Source organism: Ambystoma mexicanum, chromosome 7q (assembly GCF_040938575.1).
Source record: "Ambystoma mexicanum isolate Mex_15411 chromosome 7q, UKY_AmexF1_1, whole genome shotgun sequence".
Lineage (NCBI taxonomy): Eukaryota > Metazoa > Chordata > Amphibia > Caudata > Ambystomatidae > Ambystoma > Ambystoma mexicanum.
Genome location: NC_090941.1, coordinates 710,673,703 through 710,701,033, shown reverse-complemented (window position 1 = coordinate 710,701,033; position 27,331 = coordinate 710,673,703). Strand labels below are relative to the sequence as shown.

Below are 27,331 nucleotides of genomic sequence, written 5' to 3'. Positions count from 1 at the left end.
TTCTGTTCTTAATCCATCACATTCTGTCAGAATATGTTTAAGAGTTTCAGAAGGAACCTCAGTTTTACAGAATCTGCATGTAGAGGCAAGATCTGAGCCTCCTGACCTAATGTCCATAATTTCGCCTGTTCCGAGGACAATAAAGTGAAACCTCATAAAAGCTTGCCTACATGATCTATCGGGAAATTTAAGCAGATACGGTTCCGAGACACCCATCTTTTTGTAATCTGAAACAAGTTGACAATATAGTTTCTTATTCTGTACATCTTTGATAATGAAGGCGCAGTTTCTTGACTTTCATTGGGTTGGAAATCAAAAGTTCACGAGAGAGCCCCACTTTGTCAAGGGATTCATGTGCTTCCCTTTCCATATCAACAAGAGATTTGGAGGAGGCCATACCGTTCTGGAGTCTGCTTGCCATAATTTTCCTTACATGATAGCAGTTTCCTGTACAACGAGAGCCTTTGCCATTCAGCTATACTTTTGATGGAAAAAAGCCCCAATTCAATGCGAATAGCAGTAAGGGGTACGTACTTAGGCAGACATCTGACAATTGATTTTAAGATGCGCGCCTCATACTTTTCTATTTCTACCCTACACCAATACGGCGTAAACTCCAGACATAGCAAAACTGTGCCACTGTTTTATTTCTATACATGCGTAAGTAGGGAAGCATAGAACATTTCCCATACTTAATATAAATTTTCCGCAACTGACACATAAATTGATTTTCTTATTGAGGTAATCACAGTATTTTACCTTTTTCATGTCCCCAAATATGGGGTAGCCCAAGTATCTAATAGCATGACTCACTGGTAGTTTTAAATTATCTAAAAAAAAAACAGGAGTATTTATTAGGGCTTTTCCTGTAGCTTAATCGCAGGATGACATTTTTGGTGTGGTTGATTTTTAGGGAGTTTGCCAGTGTTTAGTCTTTAAAAGATGTAAGAAGACGTTGTAATCCAATAGGAGTGTGATCATACAATGTCACATCGTCGGCATATGCAGTCCAGAAAACCTTCAGGCCCTCCACCTTCGGAGGAGCACAAGTTATATCTTTTGAATACGAACCCACATCTGAAAAATATAAGTTGAAGACAGTAGGGTTAAAGATACATCCTTGTCTTAAACGACTGTGTAGCTTGATCTCCTGGAATAATGATCCGTCGGTACTAAGTCGCACTTTAATTCTGGTATCTTCATGCAAATAATAAAGAATAGACAGCAAGGGTGTAGGCATACCTAAGGAATATAGTTTTGTCCATAATGTGGTTCTATTCACCATGTCAAAAGCTGATGTAAGGTCAATAGAAGCCAAATAAATGGGTGGATTCCCTGCAGTCCAAGCCTGTTGTTGCATAATATTCATCAATAAACCACCTGCGTCCGTTCCCACATGCTTCCTAAAACCGAACTGGAGTGGGTAAAAGATACAGAATTCATTGATCCAATCATGGATATGCTCCAGGATCAGGGAGGCAAACATTTTGGAATCCGCATCCAGAAGGGAGATTGGTCTATAACTGAGGGGACTAGAACACCATAGGACATATGCCAACTTATCCGAATGAGCCTAGTGATCCATAATGTCCTTAAATAAGAAAAATAGAATTTTGGCCCATAAATTAGAATTGCCTTTAAGAACCATGTTGGAGAGCATATTTGTACCAGGAGCACAGGAAGCAGAGCAATGCATGATCATTCTTTTTATTTCAGCCAAAGTGAAAGGAATATCCCACAGGCACATTTGGATGTTCTTCGGGACAATCCAGTCCAAATTTGGCGAGCTATAGTGTACCAAAATACCCTTCCCAAACATCAGAAGAGATGCATACAGTTTGTGCACACAGTTGGGCATCACCTCTATTATTAATTAATGCCCAGAATTTCCGGGTACTAAAGACAGAAAGAGAAAGACGCATTTCTTCCGAGTCTTTCTGGTAAAGTTTGGCCCGTAATTGTCTTACTCTAGATTTCCATTTATTTTTAACACTGTTCACCCTGCTATTAAAGGAATCGTTCCCATGTCCTTTATGCAGTGAACACATTTTTTGGTTCCTTTCTTTCTTATGATTTTTCATTTCTAGACTAAAGGAGTGCCTATGCATAGTCCTGCCAGTAAATACTTTCTTGATACCAGAAGGGTTGTGTATCACAGAATTAACATAGTTCTCGAAAACTTCATGTGCATACATTTTCAGTTTCTTATCAAAACCATGATTTTCATAGCCTTGCAGAAACAATCTGTTTACTTTTACAATCTTATCATTATGCCAGGAGATTCTGTAACAGAGGGTATTAAGTTCTAAAGTCGGTAAAAAAAGCTCCCATTCATGTAAAGCAAATTTAACTTGTATAGAGGCTTTAAGCATTTTGTGGTCACGGTCTTGTGTCGAAATAAGAGTGAAGTTTGAAATGAAATAAATAACATCCTGTTCGCAAAAACATAATCTATAGTGGAGCGCAAACTCCCGTTGAACCATGTTGAATGATCCTGTGAGTCCTTCCAATAAATTATTCACACAATGCAGTCTCCAATCAGAAAGAAATTGATACTGAATATCTCACTGTGAGAATTTATGTGAGGAACAGCTATCCGCAAGAGATTGAATACCCCTATCATGCAAACAGGATCTCACGGAGCACACATTCGAATTGAAATCACCCGCAATAATGATATTCAAGATGTTGCACATTTCTTGACATTCCTGAATCACTTGATCAATTAATGCTATATACTCCTTTAGATCAAGATCAGGGCACCAGTATACATTACCAATCAATAAATAGACGGGGGATTTAAGCAATCCAAGATTCAAAAGGACAGCAATGCACCCCCTATGGATCTTAAGTGTCTTTATACATATGGCGTGTATGTTAGTTTTCACTGTGATAAGGAGTCCCCCCGAGGGTCTTCCTTTAGATTTCTTAGCCGCCAATTCCTGAAACACAAAAAAAAAATCCAATGATAAGAGAACAAGAGCCCATGTTTCTTGCAGACAGAGGAAACTTGCATCATATAATAATGCGCAAGTATTAGAGGACTGTTTGAGTGCACGATTTCCCCTAGAGTTCCATGACAAAAATGTTAGAGAACGAGAATTGTAGGGGTTATCTTTTATTGCCTGAATCTTGGAGATAGACTATCTAAGCGTCAGTGCCAACCATCTCAAATCTGATTCAGTAGAGGGCATCTGTTGGTTAGCACTCTCTTTACTTTGAGTATGGATTCCCTCATTTAATTCTTTTGGGTTCACCTCCTGTTCTCCTCCCCATGACTTTAGAATACCCTTATTAAAATGTTCCAGATCAAAACCAAAACATTGCAGGGATTCTATTTCCGAGAAAACAAGTTCAAGTATAGTTATCGAGTAAAAAGCTATCCTTACATAATCATACCTAGTAGGATGTATATAGTGAACAAGTTTAATATGTCCGGAGAAGATCATAGATAATCTAGGTATTTCGTTGAACAAGGATAGGATCCTCCCCCGGTTGAGAGAAGGTGGTCCTCCATATGAAAACATAAAATTCAGCATAACACTTGGGTAATCCATGAAATGGGGCTGTCTCCAGTCAACTCTGTTCACAAACCCTATGTGTGACTGGGTTTTTTCTTTCTCCTCAAAATGGTAGGACCCCTTACTGCCACCCTCAATTATACTCCCTTTACGTGGACCCTCCTACCAATCCTTATACTGAGTGTAGTATTTGCCTGCTTCTTGAACCCATCCTACATTCTGCTGTGCAGTCCTCTCTTTCATTGTTTCACTAAAAATAGATAATGGTTGGACGACAGGTTGGTTCCTCACTGGTTCAATTCCTATGAAATCTCCCCCATTGTCTATAACGTTGGTTGGCAGTGGGTCCCCCATACCACCATGCCTCAATGATATACTCATTTGAGGAGCTATGGTGACAGGCTTTTTTTGCTCAATCAAGGGCCCTCATTACAAGTCAGGCGTTAAGGGGTTAACGGCGCCGTAAACGGCGCCGACCCTTAACGCCTGATTACAAGGTTCCCTTTGCGGGTTGCATTTTAACGCCTGCTTTTTGCAGGCGTTAAAATCCAAGCCGCAAAGGGACCTTGGAGCTAATTACCCTACCGTAATTTACAGTGCCGTAATTAGCACCTTCACCATTAACATGGAGCCCGATGGGGCTGACTGGCAATGGTGAAGGGGCAATGGTGGATGGCGGAATTAGCACCCCCACCCACCTTGGAATATGGCGCTAATTCCGCCATCCACCATGGCGGAGACCGGCATGGACCATGGTGCTAATAGCACCATGGTCCTACGCCAGGGTCGTAATGAGGGCCAATGTCTGCAAACCATTATCCAAAGATAACCTCGTAATGTTAGCAGAGTTACCTATATTGGGAGCTTCTTCATGAACCTTCTTAATATGTACAGGTAATTGCAAACCAAACTTAGTTGAGTGTTCAAGGAGATTCATTAGTGCGTGCTGGACAAGATTTTTAATGTGCTCACTAGGAACAAGATTGGCATTAGTATTGACAATAACTGCCTCACCCTCCACCCCTTCCTTGGCTTCTACATTTTTATGTATACTTAGAAGATCTTCATTAGTGGGTTTAAAGGGAATGGATGAGAGTAGAGTCTTGTGAGTATTTGTAGTGCCCTGCAGCGTCCAATAGAGTATTATTTGTCACTACTTTAGTTTTAAGAGCAAAGAATTGTTTGATCCCTGGTCTCTCAGTTGGTCCCTCGATTTTGGTGGTTCCCAAAGTAGTATTTTCCTTTTTTTTTTTTTGCTGCATTTATTTTGAGGTTTTGTTTGGCTATAATGGACTTAGCTCCCTTATGACTCATTGCATCTGTCAGAGTATTTGTAGCTTCACCATACTCCTTCTCTGGGCCGGTGTAAGATTTGACACAGGCTGTATCAATTGCACCATCAATGCTTTTTTTTACCAGACAGAGAGGTGTCCTACAAGTCTAAGGCCTTTTTACTCTCCTCATCTAACTGTGTGAACTCAAAAACACCTTCTTCCACAGACAGGCCACAAATATCTCTAATATTCATGTTTGTATCTTGTATCTTAAGAGAGGGTACATTTTTTGTTTTTTTACTTGTGTTTTTATTTGTTGCATTAGATTTCAGAGCTCTTCTCTTAAGAGCCTCAGCTCGCATTTTCCTCTACGAGATATGTGTTGTTCAGCTACTACGTCTGGTTCAGGAGTGGAATCCTCAACTTCATCTTCACCGTCGACCTGCACCAGTGCAGCATCCTCTTCTATAACATTCAATAGGGCAGATGGACTATCTAAATTGAGACTATCTCGGGGTGTCTCAGTATTTATGCCACATACGGCATGGTTTAGTGATCCGGAACCTGACACAGAGGACATTAAACCAAGCCGAGCCTCCATGTGTTTGATATTCTCTACGTTGAATGAAACCATTCTCTTTAGTTCCTCCAATCCACTAGAGTTTAGTGGTTGTTCCTCTTTCTTACCAAGCGCCAAGACCTCAGCATAAGATCTAACCCCTAATTGTTTTTCATATTCAGTTTGTGTGTTCTGATCATGTGTAATTTTTAAATCATTCTTTCTAGTGTTCCCTGAGGGAGGATTGCACTTCTCAGTGGCAAAGACATATCCCTCCAGTCTACTTAATTTCTCAGAACTTTCAAGTATTAGAAATCTTAATTCTTGAATCTCAGTATGGATCCTCTCATGACCCCTATCCAAAAGGTTCAATATTCTTGTAAGGACTGGGAAGGATGCAGGTGTGGACTCAATATCTTCCATATTAAGCCCCTCAAAAGACGGGGTTATATGTGATGCTTCATGTTCCTGAATAGGTGGTTGGTTAATGGAGGATGGACTAGAGCATATTTGAGGGACCACACCAGGTGGACTGTGTCCCACCTCCCCTGTTTTATCTAGCCCTAAACCTGTTGTCTTCACTGGGCCAGATGTTTGTTTGTGTAAGCAGCAGTCTTCCGTATAGTGGAGGGAAGTCGCAGAGTATGCCGCTTCATGAAGATGTACATTATCAACACCACCCCCTCTAGCCCTAACCGGGGTAGAGGGGCCCCTAGAGAGCTGCACCCTTCTGTCTGGCTCAGCCAAAACAACAGGAGCCAGCAGGGATGTGTCTGCCCGGGGTCTGTTAGGTTCGCTCTCTTCTACATTCACAATAGACTGAGGACCTAGAATTTCATGCATAGTTAAAAAACTTTTTGGAGAATGATCATTCAAGTGTTCATGCTTATTAAGTAAGTGAACATTGCCATCATGTTTTGGTATACAGGTTGGATCCATTCCATTGTTTTCCCATTTGTAATTAGCAAGTAAAGATTGCGCACCATTTTCTATATCCTTATTCATAGCAATTGAATGTGAAGGCAAGCTCTTTGTAGTCATTCCGTAAATGCCCTCAATACTTTCACTATCGGGCAGTTTTGTCAGCATAGATATCTTTTTTTGGACAACAGGTGATTTGACTAGTTTGCCGCTCCGTAGCGACCCTACCATAGCCTGAGAGTATGTCTCCTGTCGAAATCACAACAGTCTACAGCCTCGCTTTTAACATTGAGTAGGGCCTAAGTCAACTATGGTTACCTCACTCTCGTAAATAGGGCTCAGCGTTCTATACACGCTGTGTGTTCATATGACAACAGAAACCTCTAACAATGTTCTAGCAAGTATCAAAGCATGTCAGGTTTCAAAGCCTTTCAGTCAAACCATAATATCTAGATACATGAGTAAATGAATAAAATAGAGTGTACAGCTGCCCTGCGCCCTCGCCTTGTCGCTTAACAGCCCAACAGCCAGTGCACTTCTGAATGCACTTCCGGGGGCAAGCGCGTGATGCGCGTGCACCAGAATATTTATGGCTGTTGTGTGAAAGCGAGGCTGGTTGAAGGGGCGTGACAGGGGGTAGGCCAACGGGCAGAAGTAGTCAGAATGGCAGTCTGTGTTGCAACAAGATGACAGCTTCCTCTTGGCGACTCAGTACAAGTAACAGAAGGCAGAGGCAAGGTCCGTGAACAAAGCACCACAGCACCAGTATCCGACAGCGTGGCAGCCCAACAGCCAGTGCACTTCTGAATGCACTTCCGGATGCGCGCTGCTCTCTATTAACAGGACAAGGTAACTGCAGCCCAGGTTCAGAATGGTAGGCAAGTCTGGCATCTGGAGATTAACTCTGACAAGTACAGTCTGAATAGTGGGCTCAGAATATTTGTTCTCAATATAGATAGCTAACGTACTACTATACTTTTGATAGCTTGCCCCCAAGTAAGGTGCCTCCCAATCGCACTATGAACTGAAATAAAGCCTTGCATAACATGACACAGTACAAACTCTTAATAATAACTTTTTTTAAAGCCAATGTGACAGGCGTTTTCAATTTAGCCATACTAGTTTGATCACTTCATTCCCTTACCTTCTGATACCAATATTCACCTTTAAACACAGTATATTTGAATGGATTGTATCCTCCCACGTATTGCTCATCTTCGATATATTCATAAGTCTGCTTCCAGCTTCTGAAATATTTGTCGCATAGTACCGGGTGCCGTGCATGATCGACTCATGGCCCTCAACGGCCTTCATCCTGTCTTCAGTCATGAAGTCAACGCAGATATAAGTAGGTTGTGCGGCGCCCGTTGCCTTAGTTCCGTTTGTCGCATGCTCAGCATGCCTCGGACGGTTCATCACCTCTGCGATTTGTCACTGCATTTTTCAGATTCTCTAAGGTTTTTGACAATATCTACACCAAAAACTAGTTTTAAAAGGTGCTCCGATTGTGGAGCTAAAATGTCCATTACGGACCCACATCAGATCTGCCTTTGGTGTCTGGGAATTGACCATAAAACTGACGACTGCTTCCTGTCAGTCAATTACTGTGTAGGCCTTGAGGGAGTGGAAGGGGAAGCTTGCTGCAGGTAGGCCCCTTTCTAAATCTCCTTCAACAACCCCTTCCAAAGAGAATTAGTCTGATGAATACAGGGAGATTTCCCCAGTGAAGAAGCACTCTAAACATTGAAAGCACTCAAGAGCTTCTCATCCTCTTCGTCCTCGCATAAGAAAACAAAGCAACTTTGCTATCGTTGGCGATCGTCTTCAACAGACTCCTCACAAGTTGGGCTTCTCCCTAAAATTCAAGAAGTCCCCTGTGACACCTTCTCAAAAGCTTCAATTTATTGGAGCGGTCCTGGACTCGTCCTCGAGGAAAGCCTCGCCTCCTGAGTTGAGGGCTCAACATCTTCTGCAGGTGGTCCAAAAGTTTCAAAGTGCCCAGTACCGTCCAGCCTTTGATTTCCTGAGGTTGCTCGGTCTCATGGCATCCTGCATTCTCCTGGTGCTAGAAGCCTATTTAAGAATGAGGTCCCTTCACTGGTCCAGTGTCAACAAGAAATGCAACCTGTTCTGCTCCAGGGGTTTTCCTCAGAGAGGAGCTCTAGGGGACGTGTTTGTAATGGACTGGGAATTCCGACTCCTGTACATGTTCCTACCACTCCCTGTCATACTTCATGTCAACAGGAGGTTAAGGAAGTTCAGGAAATTCATGATCCTGTTAGCTCCGGATTGTGCCAGGAGGATGTGGTACCCATACCTTCTGGATATAACCATCTGCCCTCCATCCCGTCTTCTCTATTGAGCAGATATTCTCTCTCAAGAGGGAGGCCATCTTCTCCATCCAGAAATCAGGTCTCTGAACCTTCATACATGGTTTCTGACGGGTTAAGATACAAGAGGCCTCATTACGAGCAAGGTGGTAGGGGGTTAACGGGGCCGGTAGAGCTGCCGGCCCCGTTAACCCCCTACCGCCTCATTACGAGGTCTCCTTGCGGGACCCGCTAAGGACGCCTGGTTCTACCAGGCTTCCTTAGCGGGTCCCGCGAGCATACCAGGATGCAAACCTCCCCATTCCCATTGAGCCCGGTGGGGGCTCAAATGGGAATGGGGATGTACCGGGTCCTTCAAGTTCGGAATGGCCCGGTATTTCCCCATTCAGGTTACCTGGACCTGGAATTGGGTTAGCTATGCCGCAAATAGCGGCATGGCTACCTCCGTTGTTGTAATGAGGCCCAAAGACTTAGATTTCCGGAAGAAGTTCTGGAGGTGTTGCTATCGGCTAGGAGGCCAGCACACAAGCTCTTTACCGCTGCCGCTGGAACAAGTTTTGCAGCTGGTGTTCATCTAAAGATATTTACCCTTTCAATTGTGACACTCCCACTGTATTGTCCTTTCTGTTACACTTGGCCCACCAGGGCCTTCAGGTGTCAACTGCTAAAGGTTACCTGGCTGTGCTGTCTATATTCAAGCGCACGCCTGAACAGTGCTCTTATTTTACCGTACCCAATGTTAAACAGTTTTTTAAGTAGCTTTGGAATATTTGCCCTCTGGTTCCATTCATTTTTCTCCAGCTTGTGACTTTAATTTGATTTTGAATTTCCTAATGGGAGCTCCTTTTGAGCCTCTCCATGCTTGTTGCAGAGTGAGTGAGCTCCAGGCTTTGTCATGCAAACTGCCCTTCACCGTATTTTTAAGGAGTAGGTAGTTTTGAGGGTTCTCCCCTCCCCCTTCCCAACGTGGTGTCGGACTTTCATCTGGTGCAAAACATAGTTCTGCCTACTTTCTACCTGCCTCCTCATCTTTCTAAGGATGAAGAGAGGTTACAAAAAGAGCATTAGGCTTCTATATAAACAGAATTACTAACATCAGACAGGACAAACAACTTTTCGTTGGCTATACTGGGCATCAATTAGGACATGCTGTTACCACAAGAACTCGATGATAGCCTTACCAGTTTTCTTTAACAAGCCAACATCCCCAGCAGAGGTGGCATTCCATTCGCTTGACATCAAGCGAGCATTGAAATACTATATTGACCGGACCGAGTCGTTCTGGAAGTCGATACAGCTTTTCCTAGCATATTGTAAGGAACTCATGGTGGCAACAGTAAAGACAGACACAAGTGAGCACAGTTCAAGGTTGTTTATTAAACTGTATAACGGGTGAGAAAAACGCCTAATGACTACCAAGAGCTTGCCTTCACATTCAATTGCTATGAATAAGGATATAGAAAATGGTGCGCAATCTTTACTTGCTAATAGCAAATGGAAAAACAATGGAATGGATCCAACCTCTATACCAAAAAATGATGGCAATGTTGACTTACTTAAGAAGCGTGAAACCTAAATCTAAGACGGGAGCAAGCTACGACCATCAAATAACAATAAGGCAGTCCTAGTGGAGTCTTGTCAAATAAAAAGGGCCTATACTAAAAAAATCTATTGCCAATCCTTACAACTAAATTACAAAATAGTGTGGGATAATGTTCTCAAGAAAAGAAAGAAGTTTTCACCAAATAATAAGTCAGGATGGTATGGCTGTGTTCTCCCTTTCCCATGTTTTTATCACAGGACAAGGCAGGACCTTTGAGCACAGCACACTCCTGGACCTTGCCAGCACGTGGTTACAGTTCCGTTCAACGATGCCAGGACCTTCTGGGGCCAAGTCTCTTTCCTGCAAAGTCTCTTGCCTTAGGAGGCCTGCTGAACCATAAACAATGAACAAAACAAAAGCTCCTTTGGTAATCTTTCACGTTGGCCGATTGCTCTTCGCCTCTTGGATCCCCCTCAGCCGGGCTCTGATCCTTCTTGCAACATTAGCCTCCCTCAATCGGGTTCACTACAGCCTTTCACTCAAAATCGTATAATTAAAAAAAGTCTCAATGTCTTTTTAAACGACTATTCAATGTGGACATCCCTCAGCCGGGTTCACAATTGTCACCACAATGCTCATGGGTATATCAGTGTTTACCCTCAATCGTAGGCATCCCTCTGTCGGATTCACATTTGCCAGTTTCACAGCTCAATCAGTTTCTCCAATGTCAAAGACTTTCGAGTGTACGGGGGGTTTTGCTCCACCCTCATAGGACCACTTTGATACTTCACACCGGCCTCTCCTATGGCCTCTTACAACGTAGTTTCAACAAAACAGCACAACCCAAAAAGGCTTCAGTCAGAGACCACTCTGCTTCTGAACCTTTTAATAGGGTTTCTTTAAAGTTCAATTACACAAGTTCTTTGTTCAACAAGGTTGCCGCCTGCAGCCTTGGGCCCAGCACAGTTCGGATTACTATCTCCGACTCACCGGCTGTGCTGAACTGTTGTAGTTTCTTGTCTCTGGAGCCAAGGACGGCACCACAGCGGCAAGCGCTTCTCTCCACTTTGCCTATCTGCGCGGGAGGGCCCTGTGTGCCGTTAACACCTGTCACACCACAAGCCATCTGGACTTCCCGGTCTTATGATTTCCCTTTCGGAGGCTTTGTGGGTGTGATTTGTAAAAGGCATGGGCAATTCCCTCCTTGTCGTCCCTTTCCGCCTTTCTCCTCAGTTTAAGCTGCCAGTCCGGAATAGCTGCGTCTTCCTGCATTCGACCTTGCTCAAAGTGTGCTCTCGTTCTCCGCCTTTTATCGGTGTGGGGAAGGAAAAGGGCCGTCAGGTGTGTGTAGTTATTATCAGTTGCCTGACTCTGCCTGACCCATGTGTTGGGTCAAGTCAGGTAAATGGCTCTGGTGTTAGTCCGTTGTCTTTCACAGTGTAAGAAAGTGTTTGTGTCGGAAAGGGGGGAGAGCGGTTCGGGGGTATGGCTTCTAAGTATCCTATGGGGTAGGATGGGGAAAGGTTATTATAAGGAAGGGGGTACCGCGTCCCACCTGTCAGTGTCCCTCTTTCACTCCCTGAAAACCCCACATCCAGGTGATCCTCCCCCACTGGTCCACCCCAGGAATTGGATCCAATAACGATAGCTGTGTCCTGGCCACCTGGATGACAGATCTCCAGGGACTAACGGGTGAGACACCTTCTGGTTTCTCACAATATGGTCCGACAAAAAAAAGGCAATGCACTCTCCAAGCAAAGCATAGCGAGGTGGATCTTGTCTACCATCACGTTCTGTCACAAATCAGCGGGGAAGCCCCTCCACGCATCTCCCACATGCCCATTCCACTAGGGCGTCAGCGACCTCGGCGGCATGGTGGTCGGAGGTTCCTATCCCAGACATCTGCCAGGTGGCTACCTGGTCAGTACTGCATACTTTCACAAGGCACTACTGCTTGAAGAAGCAGCACGCTGAGGATGTGCAAACATGGAGAGCAGTCCTACAACTCCTGTTCGAATAAGGTATGATCTTATGGGTTTACTGTGCGCAAATGTGGTGGTTTTTACCTTGATACCACTGCCGTGTACTGCTACATAATCTATTCATAGCATGTGAATCTATGAAAGATCCAATGCTGGAGAAGGAGAACATTTCTTACCTGGAACTCCTGGTCTCCAGCATTGGTATCTTTCATATATTCACATGCGCCCTCCTTCCGCCCGACAAGTAAAACCACATACGCATCTGGGCACCTATCACGACAGGATCAGAATCTAAGCGGAAGAAGAAGAGTAGGGTCTAGTCTAGGACTACTCAAGGTCCCATTGGTGGAGACCAAAACCACTGATAACATGGGTGTTAGGCTACAAAATGTAGGTTCTTCTTGCCTCTAGCAAGGGAAATCAAAAGATAACGGAGAATTCCCAACCTGACTACGGGAATATTCATAGCATGTGAATCTATGAAAGATAGCAATGCTGGAGAACAGGAGTTACAGGTAAGACGCGTTCTCCATCTCAATCATAAAACTCCTGCATCAGACACCTTAGCCACTGATCCAAATCTTTCAAGAATGATCTTGTGGTCCATGGTGTCAAAGTCAGCAGAGAGGTATAACATGAGTAATGATTTAGGATGCTCATCTACGTTCCACGACAGCTGTTCTCTAACATCTAGGAGAGCGGTCTCAGTTTCTGCTCTCATGTCAAAAACCGGACTGATATTTGGCAATTTCATGTAATTCGGTGAGATAATAGTGTTGTAAGTTTATCACCTTTTCCAGTATTTTGAGTAAAAAGGGTTTATTGGCCTGTAATGTTTGGGTTTGTCTGGGCCCAATGCAGGCTTTTTAGAAAAGGTGTTGTTCAGTTCCTTTTTAGACTGGGAAGAATGTGCCTCTAAATCAAACAATCTATATATTTAAAATGCTTAGGTATGTTTCTGTACTCAGCTGATGCAATTTCTCAGTGTTAGGTTGCCCTCTGCCTTCCAAATGGCAAAGTGCACCCACTTCAACAACAGCTACCATTTAATAAATTAACAGTTAATTACTGGCTCAATGTTTCAGTCTCTAAAGAGCGAAACGCTGTAGGACTAATGTCTACTCACAAGCTAAAACTGAAAGTAGGGGGCTGTAATTATGCTACTACACAATATTATGCCATCACAGGGACTTTCTAATGGTACAAGGATGACAATTACGTGCCTACAAAGAACATCAACAACATGACAAGAGAGACACTGGGACCATGATGGTGAGGGGGGTTAATTACTTAAACAAAAGACCATGACTATTAATATGTCGCAGGGACCTAGGCTCCCTTCCTGGAATCGATCAGTGGTCATTCCAATAGTTACGAAGGGGGACAGAAGTGACCCTATGAATTACCAACCAATATTGTCCTTTTAAGATATGCTAGAACAGCGTATGTTACTGCGGGAACAGCTAGTTATTTATGAAGGAGGTAATAAAAGGGCAGTAAGTCTTCCGTGGCATCCTGTACTAAATGCGAGGGCCAGGGGTTAGCAGTAAAATATGTGTTACTAAATGTAAAGTAAAATGTATTGAACAAATTTGGTCATAAAAGAGAACTGGCTGTCGTCTGCAATGTCAGTGGAGAACCTCCAATGTATCCTTTCAGAGGATACATTGTAATGCAAAAATATTAAGCACTATGCAGTACAGCTGTTTTGGGGGCAAAGAAATTGTATTTTGGCCATCTGATTGAAGCATGCTCTAATTGCACTGAACTGTTTACATTTTATCTGGAGTTAATTTCTACAAAAGGTAAAGCAGATATGGCATATGGCTATATCCCCTCCAAGAATATGTAATTCCAGCAGCTTTTATTTTTCAAATTACCAGTATTCAATCTTCTATTATCATTGAACCTAAAGTGGGCAATTCTCTTGAGCTTTCAATGAAGAAGGTGGTGGAGTAATTTAATAATTTGAGTTTCTTTCAGCGTCTGATGTGATGTGTAGGGTTTGTTCCTTAAATCCACCATTCGTTTCTTTTGATCTGTACTGCACATTCTTTTAAGATCATACCAACACAGTTGCTCATGACTAAGCCATTGTTGTAAGTGCATCATTACAGAGATGACAGGTTCCTTGTTGTCTAAAGGAAGCTTTGGTATTGCCATCCCTGAAAAACCTATATTGGAACCTTCTTTACTAGAGGGCTGCAGGCCTATTTTCAACCTTGGCTTTATTGGAAAAATCTTACTAGGGGGAGATAACATTCCAGTTGTCTACTTAGATAAAAAAAAAGATACATTTGTCAGATCCCAAATCTGGTTGTTGACCTGTGAGGAGTACAGAAACTATTCATATGTGTGGGAAACTGCTTGAACTGGGGATAAGATAATGGTAGACCGGCAGTGCTAATGTTATTAGACCTGTCGGCCGTGTTTGACTCTGTAGAACGTGAGATCCTCAACTGGAGCATATTTGGGTGTCCCTGCTGCCTTTGATTGAATCTGAATGGATTACTGCTGTTTTTAAGTGTCTGCTCCCTTGTGGGACATCCTGTCCCGAACCTTTGCAGTAGACTTTCCTTGAGGGACCCTCCTGCATCCTGTCCTGCAGCCCTTTGTCCTCAACAGGGCTTTAGTAGTCTGATGTGAAAACTATTGTTGTGGTAATTTGCTGCTAGCCTGTTGTGTCCCACCATGTATGTTATCTTCTGTGAGCCTGCTTACCTCACCTGTATTGTTTGATCCATCCTTCTATGCATACAAACTTTATGTGCAATCCTTGGATAAGAAACGGGACAAAACCTGACCTGACTTCTGTGTCCTCAGTCCTCCTCTGTCTTTTCCACATCCTTGCAGTCCTACGGCCTCAAATCCTTCATTGGTGTCCATTTCCAATACCTGGGAGCTCAATGTGCAGGCCTTCTTCCAGGTACTGCCGACGTGAATCAATTTGCACCGGCCCTTGTGGGTCATCTGTGCATCATTCCTTCAAAGGACCTCTGGTCTTTGAACCTAGGTCTGTATTTCCTCCTGTGGCGTGTACCCTATAATCATCAGCCAGAAATGTGCCTCCTCTGCAGCTCCCCTGGAACTCTGGTAATATTTACCTGCATTTTCACTATAACCAGAGTCGGCCTATTGACCTTTTACTACTAGAGTCCCTGGACAAACCTTTGAAACTCTTTAAACTTAAAATGTATCTATATTTGAGGCTTGTGGATCTGCTTAGATCTCATGCTATGCATAGGCCAGCAACTAGTGGTAGCCGCAGAATATTAGATTTTTTGTTTTCGAAACTCGAAACGGGACGTCGACAGGGAGTGCCAGTAATACTATCTCTAGTGTGACATCTCCTGTACCCATGGTCCTTCATGCATCAAGGTCCCTCAGATTGTTTTTCTCCTCCATCATAGTTGGACCTAAGTTTCAGATTTCCTTCTTCTAGCTAGCGCCTTTACTTATACAAAGTTTAAATTTAGACTTTTTATCCTTTCAACAGCCGTACACCACAAGACCATTCATCGACAACAACTACTCACCAGTCTCAATGAACTTTGTCTGCGGCCTACCCAGTCTCCAACGAGCCTCGGCCCTGCACACTAGGTAGAGTGGGGGGAGATCATAATTCATCTAATTTAGAGCCTATTTCCCTATTCTTTCCTTTACATCGCAGGGCTGCCATCTTTCCTTACTATGGAAAACACACCGTTTAAATGTTGTCCCTCCTGTAACAAAGTTTCCCTGGAAGGAGTCACACAGGGTGTGTAATCTCTGCCTTCCTAGGGACCATTCCAAAAAACAATGCAAGTCCTGCAAACTGTTTCACCCCAAGACACTAAAGGATTTGAAGACTAAATGCTGGGCTCACCTCACCATGCAGGCTGAGGCCGCCATGGACATTGAGGGAGCCTCAGCCATGGCAGCATCAGAGTCCTAAGTGACGCTGAGGGCAACCGGTACCCGACGGTTTTCCGCATGCGAGCTCCCGGCTCCAACGGGCAGGGGGTTCTGCTACAGAGACGGCACTCGGCGTCTCAAAACCCACAATGGATGCCACACTAAATGCACCCCTCATGGTCGACAGTCGACCGTGTTGTCGACCGATAAGCCACTCGCGGTGTCGAAGAAAAGGTCTGAATAGTCCCTATCCTCTGAGCCATCGCGTTCGCCACATGGCAGGCCCCTAAAACAGATGCCGAAGTCGGTTTGCGACACCGCAAGCAAATCAGACAAGTTCTCGGATACCAGGGACTGTGCAATCGAAAGACACATTGACGCCCTTTGCTAATAATTAAAAAAGGAGACAACTCATTAAAAAACACGTCCCAGACACTCTCCTCAAATCTAAAACATCGGAAAAACTCCAAACCTTCGACGCCCCTTTCCTCAAAAACACTGGGTACAAAGGATAAAGAGCACTCTGCCCCTAGTGACAAACTCTCGGGGGCAATGGACCACAAACAACCCCCTACACGAGAGCCTTTCCCTACCCATATTCCTACAGTTTTACCAAGCTCCACTCAATGGACCCCAGAACAATTTGATAGAGTAATGAGGAGAATGTGTAGCTTTGTTAACTTTTTTGATCAACACCCTGATCAACTTACCAAATTCCAGGGAACCCCTCAAGGTGAAGCAGCTAATAGGCAGCCTGACGCCAAAAGACCCTGCCTAGACATGGCACAGCCTAGTACCTTTACATCTCAAACTATATCTGACGACCTATACTTTTTTGACACTTCAGGTTCGCAGGACCCTGGCTCAATAGCAGACTAAGGCGACCAAGGGGACATAGAGGATACAGACCAATATGATGATGATGATGTATACATCATTCAATCTCCAGACCATATTGACCAACCTGTGGCTGATTTCCCCTGTGGATAACTAGCTACAGCATAATGATCTTTTTTTTAAAATCGATGCACAGGAGGCTCAAGTCAACAAAGACTTTGTAGAGGACATCCTCAGGGATAAGAGATCTGCAGCACAGTTCATTCCACTTCTCCAATCTATCCAGAGGCACATTCAGCCTTCTTTAGTTACCCCCAACCTGACAAGTGCAGTCAACCCTCGCATTGAGAAGATGTTTAGACCAGTCCCGTCAGACCCATTGTACATCAGGGGGCAGCTGAAGCCCTACTCTCTTGTGGTGACCACCACAAGGAAAAGAGCAGGCACACCTTTAGCCTCTGCCAAAGCCCCTCCTGACAAAGAGTGCAAAAAAATGTACACACTAGGCAGGAAAGTAGTTTCCTCGACTGCTTACCAAGTAAGGATTACTAAAACAGGGGATTGCCCCAAATGTGGTACAGCTATGGTGGGGGTCCAAAATATTATAACAACAAGAATTCCAAAAGCTGTAAGAAATCAATTTAACCTAATTTCTTTAAAAATTCATTCATGATAGCTATCAAAGATATCCAAAAATTATTGAATTACCCTGAGTAACCCAAATATATAATCTAATGAGGTAAGTAAGAGAAGAAAAAGGGAAAAGGATTTTTTATGTTAAAATAAATAGTGTGTTTTATTAAATAAAAAGCACACAAATTATTCAAAATATTGAAAAAGAATTTTTGGGGTTGAAAATCAATATAAAGGACAATACATGAGCAAAAAATACCCTATTAATAGATAATCCGAATAGTGAAATACATGAACAAATCACCACAACAAAAAAGTTAATGAAAAACAACAATAAAATAGAAAATAATGAATAAATGTACTTGCACAATACTATAATTTGTTCAGGTCTGCCGTACTTGTACAATACTATAATTTGTTCAGGTCTGCCAAGTAAGGATAGCCAACAACACTATGCTCCTGGCGAGTTATAATTGCCACAAGTGGAATGCGATCTCACAGCAAATAGACTGCCCCGGAGCCCCTGAAAACACAGCTTTTAAAAACAGCAGCTGAAGGTAAAGAGGTAGCAAGCTGCATCCTGAAAGATAATCTGGACACAGCAGATAATGCAGGCCGGATAGTAGCCTCATTAAACCCTCATTAAACGCCATGCATGGCTATGTCAATCAGGTTTCAAGCTGGAAACCCAAGCCACCCTTTTAAATATGCCGATTGAGCCTAACACCTTATTTGGAAAAGCAGTTGAGGATGCACTGAAAAGTGCTAAGGAGGAGTATGACACCCTCAAATCCCTGGGACAGCTCACAAACAAACCATTTGTGCAGGGAGGTGTATTTGATACACGCTGTTTTAGAGGACAAAACTCCCAGCAGTTCTCCAACTACAACCAGGGTGGGCAGACTTCATCTTGGGGTTCCTCGCAGGGGCAATCCTCCCAACAAAATGTTCAAAGGGGCCACAGAAGGTCGAGAAATAGAGGCAGATCCTACTCCTCCAGAGGCTCCACCCCACCAAAGCAACAACCACCCGCTCCAGGTCCCTTCCCATGCCTCTCTAGTAGGAGGTTGCATTTCTCATTTTATCCACGCATGGGAGGGGATCACGTCAGACAAGTGGGTACTTTCCACCGTGGCGGGAGGCTAATGCATAGAACTCATACAAACACCACGCAACCACCCGCCAATACAAAGACAAACAATGCAGGAGGAACAGTGTATTCTGCTGGAAGAGGTCAAAGCACTGCTACTAAAGGACGCTGTAGAAATCGTCCCGGCAAACCAGGTAAATGAGGGTATTTATTCAATGTACTTCCTTGTGCCAAAGAAAGACTGTGCAACGTGCCCTGCAATTACATATGTCGAGCCTCAGACATTCCGTATAATGATGTTACAGGAAGTAATGTTCCCAGCACACAGAAAATTCCTGCACTTCAAAATAGCAAATCAACACTACTAATTCAAGGGGCTACCCTTCATCATAACCTCTGCTCCAAGGGTATTCACCAAGGTATTATTTTTTTGTCTATTTATATTGCGCCGTAGCCCGTAGGCATCGGGGCGCGTACATATAGACAGAGGACAATGAGTAGTTTACGGGACATCCAGGTTGCACAGTTAAATAGCACCTATTGCTTTACTTGAATAAACTTGTTTTTGGTTTTTTTCCTGAAGGTCATTAAGTTTTCCTCCAGTTTTAGTGAGCTTGGTAGGTGGTTCCAAATCTGGGCCGCTCTTAGGGGAAAGGAACGTAGCAGTCCGTTTGCTCTTTTGGCACCAGTGCATACGATCCAGCCTTGTGCCTCCAATCTCAATGAACGGCCTGGGGTGTAGAGGGTAATCTGTTCTTTCAGGTAGGCATGGGCTGGTCCAAATATACAATGATATACCGTGGTCATGGTTTTAAAAGTGATTCTGTCCTCTAGGGCTAGCCAATGGAGAGCCTTTCTTCTATCGGCTGTGATGTGCTCCCTTCTGGTTTTCTGTCTGATGATTCTAACTGCGTTGTTTTGTATGATTTGAAATCAAGCTATACACCCCTTGCTAACTCCTATCAGTAGGGCATTACCGTAGTCTAATCTGGAGAGAATCATAGCCCTTGCAATGGTAGCGCTGTTTTTTTCACTTCAGTAAGGTCTGATGAATTTTAACAGCCTCAAGTAGCACCAACAGTTTTTGTTCAGGTAGGAAACATGTGCTTCGGCCCCCAATGATGCTTCCTGGCATATTCCCAAGGTTTTTATTTTTCCTGCAACAGGTATGAGAGTCTTTGCTCTTAAACGATGTGTATTCCAGGCTTAGCGTAGACCTTGCTTGATGGGGGGCCGAAAATCATCAGCTGAGTTTTGTTCCCATTTAGGCATATCCAGTTTGCTTTCATCCATGCCTCGATGATGTTGTATATGTTTGCCTCCCTGTTGTTGTCCGTGTCGTAGCAGTCACTCAGCTCTACCAACAACTGGGTGTCATCTGCATAGTTGGTAAAATAAGCTCCTATGTTATTAAGAAGAGTACAGAGACACCGAAGGTACAAGTTAAACAGCAGGGGGGACAAACTGGCCCCTAGTGGCACACCGCAATTGATAGATATTGGGCGGGAGGATTGATTGCCCCAGTGTATTTTAGAGCTTCGTTCTGCTAGAAAAGAGATCACCCACCCTGTTGCTTCTTTAGAGCAGCCACTGAAATGTTCTAAGGCCCATTGGAGTTGTTGGTGCTCCAACAAATTAAAGGCGGCAGATAGGTCCAAAAAGTACCTGCGTGTCCATGATGTCGAGCATTTAAGTTTGGAGGTTCAACAAGGCGGTTTCCGTGCTATGTGACCTTCTAAAACCTGATTGCTGTTTGTGGAGGAGATTGTTAGCCTCAACAAATGTTTGAAATTGGAGGGTTGCTGCCGTGTCCAAAGTTTTCAGCAGAAAATAGCAGTTAGTAATGGGGAGAAGATTGCTTGGATCCTTCTGATCGAGTCCTGTTTTTTCCTTACCAGCGGTGTGACTGTGACTGTTTTAATGGCCTCTGGGACCTTACCGTCTCCAAAGGATGCATTAACCGTTCTGGTAAGAAGAGGTGTAAAGATGTCCTTATTTTCTAAAATCAGTTTGGCGGGCAGTATGTTCTCTGAACATGCTGTTTTTTTCATAGTGGAAAGAAGGATTTTCATGTCCCCTGTAGAGGCAGGGCTGAACTTGAATTTATTTGCTACTTCCGAGGAATGCTCTGTTCTTGTGGGATTAATTTGATCGTGCAAAGCCACTTGAGTGGAGCTTATAGTCTCTCTTCTTGAGAGGGTTGAAAGAGAGGGGACAGTGACTTGGGTTTTTCTATTGATTTTAAAATCTGAAACAGTTTAGATGGTTGAGTTTGAGGCTGCTGCGATCTGTTCGTCAAAGACCTTTTTCTTTGCCTCTTTAATCTTTTCTTATAATTGTTTCTCTATGTCCTTCCACTTTTTCTTATTGGCCTACGAGGGATGTTTTAACCACTTGCTTTCCAATCTTTTCTTTTCCCTCTTCCGGTTGGTTGTCTGCGTGTTGAACTACTTTTGGTGATTTAAGTTGGCTTTGACTCATTTGTTTTTCATTGGGACCGTCTGGTCTATCAGTTTTTGTACTTGAGTGTTATACGTTTCCACTATTTTGTCACATATGTCAGTCTCGGAAGTGAGTAACATGATCTTATCTATGCACTGAGCTAGTATATTTGGGGATATGTTTTTAAAATGTCTGCCGTATATCTTTTTATGGTCGTTTTTTTGAGGTCATTACGAATTCCACATTATAATGGTCGGACCATATACAGGGAGTGGTCTTTTGCATAGAGACGTCCAAGTTGCAGGTTTTTACCCTGTCAAGTTGATTCCCTTTCGATGTAGTGGGTTCTTTATTGATTACAGTGAAGTCAATAGCACTCAAGTCTTTTTCCAAGGACAGTGCTTCCTTGTCTTTATCATTACCCCTCCATCTGTTAAAGTCCCCTAGTAACAGGGTTCCTGTATAAGGTCCTTTCAAATTATTTAATATTTGAAAAATGTCATCGTTAAAATCTGATTTCAACGAGAGAGGTCTGTATTGCACAATGATATTGATGCAACTGTTATTTGTCAGAGTATGTTTGAGGAGAATTTCACAACCCTGACATTGGATAGGTGAAGGAAACAGATGTATGGTTGTTTCTTGTTATAATTGCTACACCTCCGCCTAATCCTAGTTCTCTGTTCTTATAAAAGATAGTAAAGCCTTCATGTACTGCAATGTCAACGGTGGGTCCACTTGGATCCTGCAACCATTTTTCCGTCAGACATAATATATCCATATTTTCCTCAATGATGTAGTCATGTATGCATTGGCCTTGATTGTTTAAGGACCTATGTTAAGTAAACCCATTTTTATTTCTGGGTTAATTACTCCTTTGGGTAGAAGGGCCTCTACTTGTGAGACCCTCATCCTATCACTGCCTAGCTTAGCATCCACTGGTGGAATGTGTGTGTTTATTTCTTGTTCTAAAAGACAGGTAGCTCCTGCCTTCTCTGCCTCTGCCTGAGCCATTGTTTCACAGCCTGACTCGAGTGCTGTTTGTTTAGCTATGTGGCCTATGATGTTCGGGGCATTGCCTTCAAGTAACAAAATATTCCTTTCTCCCCCGATTTTTTGCACGTATTTCTGAACCATGCCTAGGTGTTGCAGTATTTCCATTTCAACCAAGAGCTTCATGCTCTTTGAATACCCCATGTCTTACTTGTTCTGTGCGGCTCCAACCGCGAGGAGGTGGAAAGATCAGGGATTCCGGGCCTCAGACGCAAAGGACGCAGGACCGGCGCAGACCAGCTTGCTACTGATGCACCAGTGCTGAAGCGCCTGACGTTTCAGTTTATGCTGCGCTAGTGCTCTAGGGAAATGTAGTGTCCATTTACTAAGTGTGTGCCAGGAATGATAAAAGCAAGCGCACACTTTAGTAGAGAATAGATTAACATTGTTAAACAGTTGCTGCTGACAAAAAGATGTTAAACTAGTCAAGTAGCAATTTCGGGTTACGCTTGCAGTGCAAATTATTGGCTAAGTCAACAAAGCAAAGCTATTGCAATCCCCTGCCTAATGCCAGTTGTTTCGTGAAGGTAGTCTCGTAGTTTTCTGGAGTTTAAACAATTCCCCCAGCAATCATGCAAATACAAATACAATCCTGCAATGATACGTATAGTTCTACAAATACAGTCTAACTTTCTCTACTGCAGGGGAGAACTGAAGGGTTAAAGGAGGGCCCAGCAGTGGTGGTGCACTTACGCAGAGAATCAATTCCAGTGCACTGTTATCTGGATGACTGGCTGATAACAGGGGAATCCCCTCAAATTTGCAAGCAAAATACCCAAAGGACAATCAATCTTCTGTTCCAATTGGGGTTCTCCATCAACGAGAAAAAATCAAGTCTCGTTCCAAGCAAAACCAAACATTTCCTAGAAGCTATCATAAAAACAGAAGAGTGGCTAGTTTTCCCCTCAAACGAAAGAGTACAAAACAAACTTCTACAAATACCTCAGTATCTGGCCAGTCGCCAAATAACCATACGCAAAGCAATGCGCTTGTTTGGGATGATGGCTTCATGCATTTACCTGGTTCTGCATGCACGGTTGCGCATGCACCCAATACAAGAGTGGTTAGCGTAACAGTGGTCTCATGTAAGTGGTCAGTGGGACGATCTAGTGGTTGTTTCGCTAACCCTAGTTCATGCGCTACGCTGGTGGACAAAGGAAAATCTGTTAAAAGGAAAACCCTTTTACAATCCTCTAGTGCAAGCAATAGTTACAACAGGCGCCTAACTCTCCGGATGGGGAGCCCATTACCTTCACCACCCAGCGCATGGCCTGTGGACACAGATCACAGCCCAATATCTCATCAACCTTTTGGAGCTACTAGCGTGGTACTCAAAGCCCTACAAGCCTTTCAGGTGCATCTAACAGATCAAATAGTGCAAGTCCTCACAGACTGCACCACTGCCATGTTTTATATAAGCAAGCAGGGAGGCAAACACTTGCCATGTCTGTCCAGGCTAGCCCAAAAAATGTGGAAGCGGAAACATGTTCCTAGTATCTCAACACGTTCCAGGGGAACTCAATTCTCTAGCTGACTCTCTAAGTAAAGATCTACTACCCGAAGAACACGAATGGCAACTCAACAGAGGAATTTTAGACAATATCTTTTCCCTCTGGGGATATCCTCCATTAGACTTGTTTGCCACAAACCAAAACACGCAATGCCCAGACTTCGCATCCAGGTTTCCCCAACCCCGATCCAAGGGGAACGCCTTATGGATGAGCTGGTAGGGAACTTTGCTTACGCTTTTCCACTGACAGCGTTCCTCAGCAGAATAATGCACAAAATGCACCAGGAACAAGCAGCTCCAGCTCTAATCCAGGTGCTCCAGTGTTGGCGAGACAATCTTGGTTTCCGCATCTGCTCATACTGGTGATGTGCAACCCAATCGTGCTCCCATGCTCCTTCAACATGCTCACCCAACACGGGGGAACAACGTTACGCCCACATCCTCAATCTATTAACTTGGCTGCTTGGCTCCTGAAGTAATAGAGTTTGGCCATTTAAAACTACCTCAAAGGTGTATGGAAATGCTCAAGGAGGCACGTAAACCTAACGCCAGACACTGTTACTGTTTAACAAATGGAAATGATTTGTAGTATGGTGCCAGTCAAAAAATGTAAACCCTATTGAATGTATTCCATCACACATTCTTCACTAGATGCTCCACTTACTCAACTCTGGCCTAGTATTCAACTCATCAAGGGTCACCTAGCGGCTCTATCCGGGTAAACCACTTCACAGAACAAGGTGTGCTGGTGGAAAGTCCCTGTTGTTAAGGCCTTCATCGAGGGAGTAAAGAGACTTTACCCCCCGCACCCCATTTCCAACCCGCCCACAGGGTGGAATCTCAATGTGGTATAATGTGGTACTCTCAAAGCTCATAGGTTCTCCCTTTGAGCCTAAGCACAAATCTAGCCTTAAAAACCTAACGTACAAAACAGCTTTTCTGGTGGCCTTCACCTCCATAAGAAGAGTCAGTGAGCTACAAGCTTTTTCAGTGCAAGACCCTGTTCTTTGTCCCCCACAAGGACAAGTTGGTACTAAGAACACACTCTAGGTTTTCACCTAAGTTCATATCCAAGTTCCATGTTAACCAATCCATTGAATTACCTGCTTTCTTTCAGAATACTTCATACTCAGCTGAGAAAAACCTCTATACACTAAATGTAAGGATGGTGGTTCTTTACTATGTAAACAAGACAAACCCGCTAAGAAAAACAGACCAACTGTTTGTCTCCATAGCACCTGGCAGGGAAAGTGATCATGTTTCAAAAAAACGCTATCTCCAGATCTGTGAAATGCATACAGCCCTGCTACCCCCTATCAAACAAAACTCTGCCTTTCACACCAAGAGCTCACTCTACCAGGGGTACAGGAGCTACTTTGGCCTTTATTGCAAACGTCCCTCTGGATGCCATTTGCAAAGCTGCTACATGGAGTTCCATACATAGTTTTGCTAAAACATCTATTTGCTGCTGTACCTTCTCACAACCCACCACCTTCTCCAGACACTGCTCGCTAGTCTATGCATAGCATGTGATCTAAGCAGATGCACAAGCCTCAGAAGGGATACATTACTCACCGTAATTGTATTTCTGATGCTTGTATCTGCTTAGATTCACATGCACCCACCCTTCCTCCCCTGTGGAGTAGAAAGTGCATAGATGTTTTCTGGCTTTAGCTATTCTTATCTGCTTTATTACATCTGTACTGACGCTATACTTCATGCTACCTCATGTCAGAAACAAAACAATCTGAGGGACCTCGACGCGTGAAGGACCATGGGTACAGGAGACGTCATACTAGGATAGTATTACTGGCAGGCCCTGTCAATGTCTCTTTTGAGTTTCGAAAACAAAAAATGTAACACTGCGGCTACCACTAGATGTCGGCCTATGCATAGCATCTGAATCTAAGCAGCTACAAGCATCAGAAATACAGTGGGTAATGGTTCCCATTTATTATCTACCTGTAAAATTGTGATGGATGGCTGTTTAGATTGGAGTGTCTGATTTTTAAGGACACTTTGTTTTGTTTATAGTTGTGTGACTAGGCATATTCTCACATGGAGGACACTTCAACACATGCAGTGTCTGCATTAAGAAACACTTGTAAACTCTCTCAAAGTAGCAGGATATTTCGCCTATCTGTAAAATTGTGATGTCTGCTGGTTTAAATTGTATTAGAGACATATTTCTGTTTTTATACAACTTGTGATTATTTATAAAGCTTGTTACAATTTTTGAAGTACTTATCTGAACTACAAATATTTCTTAGAGCTTTACATTACATAAAGAGTATATGTTTAAGTATGTATACTGTGTGGACTTTACTGTACGCCTTTGTGTGCCTGTGTGTGCGTGTGCTTGAGCGTGGGTGGGTGTGCGTGGTGTAAGCTGTACTTTAGGAACAACCCTCTCCTAAGTGTGAAGCCAAACTGCTACCATCTTGAGAGTCAGGATGTAAATTGTTGGAGACTCTCCTAACATCTGTTGACCTTTCCAAAGTCTATTCGCCTTGCAAAGATTCTTCTTGTTCATGCCAAAAGATAGTGAATGGATTGCAGGTAAAATATCTGACGTATGAGCAAGGGCCATGGTTTGATTAAAAGAATGAATAAACTATTAAAATGTCCTCATCTTTAGCAGGTGAAAAATGCATGATCAGTGGAGTCCATTCCAGCTCATTCTCTTCGATATTAGCTAAACCCAGTGTGAAGAATTCTGGTTTTCTACATCATCTTTATTTTACTCATTAAATGTATGCTTTCAACTCTAGATGCTTCCTATATTGACCCTCTGGGTCCACAAATGGAAAGGCCAAAGACTGCAGCAAAAAAGCGGGTGGAAGATGATGAATTTGCAGATGAGGAACTGGGAGATGATTTGCTGCCAGAATGATGTAAGCTATAGTACGCATCTTAACAAAAACTTGTATTCTTCAACAATATTTACATACCAGAGAATGTAATGATATTGTGGGCTTGGAGCACATGGGGAAAGGTTTATAACAATGTTATTGACCCCCACCAGAGTTCTGACCCAGAGGCAAATTCAAGGATACATAAAAAGGATACGGGTTAACTTTTGACCACTATACCATAATAAACCCATGAGTACCTCTCCTTTTAAAGGATTAGATAGATATGTCAAAGTCTGTCTGGGCTGAAACGTTATTTGGCGCCTACCAAGATGGCCACAGTGGGCTGAGCTCTGTAGCAATGGGAGCAAATTTGCCTGGCATCCAGACCCATGACAGTGCAAACCCATAAGAACTACTGTTCCAGTGTGCCCTGCTGTTGGGGTGCAGAGAATCTGCTCTGTGGCTTCTGAGGTGTCTGTGAGGGAGCGATTGGGCAGGGATCCTGATGCTGCAAGCGGGCAGCCTGCAGAGGTGGCGGCGGCTACTGTTATTAGGCTTTCACACTAAGACCCCAGGCCACAGCAGAGAAGCGTGTTGGAGGTGAGGCTGCCACCGGGATTCTGGTGAATTACAGTGGCAGCAGAGAGGCGACATGGCCTGGCGAGGAGGCGTTGAGTGGCCCGGGAGTGTTTCTGGCAATGCAGGCATTTCCCTGCTGAGAGCGCGACTGTGATGGGCGGCGGCCTGCTGCCATCAAAAGGAATCTAGAGAAGTTTCTGTAGTGTTCCCAATGGGGCCCTGGCCTGTACTCACACAGTGAGTTTTGAAGATTTGAGTGGCGGTTATCCTGCTCTGTACAGGCCCCACCTTTTTTTGTATGTATGTGT

The 27,331-nt window shown here is 43.6% G+C and overlaps 1 protein-coding gene across 4 annotated transcripts in view; it reads left to right on the top strand.

Moving 5' to 3' along the window:
• IFT88 (intraflagellar transport 88) overlaps positions 1-27,331 on the top strand; it is a 2,010,164-nt gene that overhangs the window by 1,925,404 nt on the left and 57,429 nt on the right. For all 4 annotated transcript variants that reach the window (XM_069640006.1, XM_069640003.1, XM_069640005.1 and 1 more), the window contains one exon: positions 26,361-26,483. In XM_069640006.1, coding sequence (XP_069496107.1) covers positions 26,361-26,482 — 122 coding nt within the window. In that variant the 3' untranslated portion in view covers position 26,483. The remainder of the gene's footprint in view (positions 1-26,360; positions 26,484-27,331) is intronic.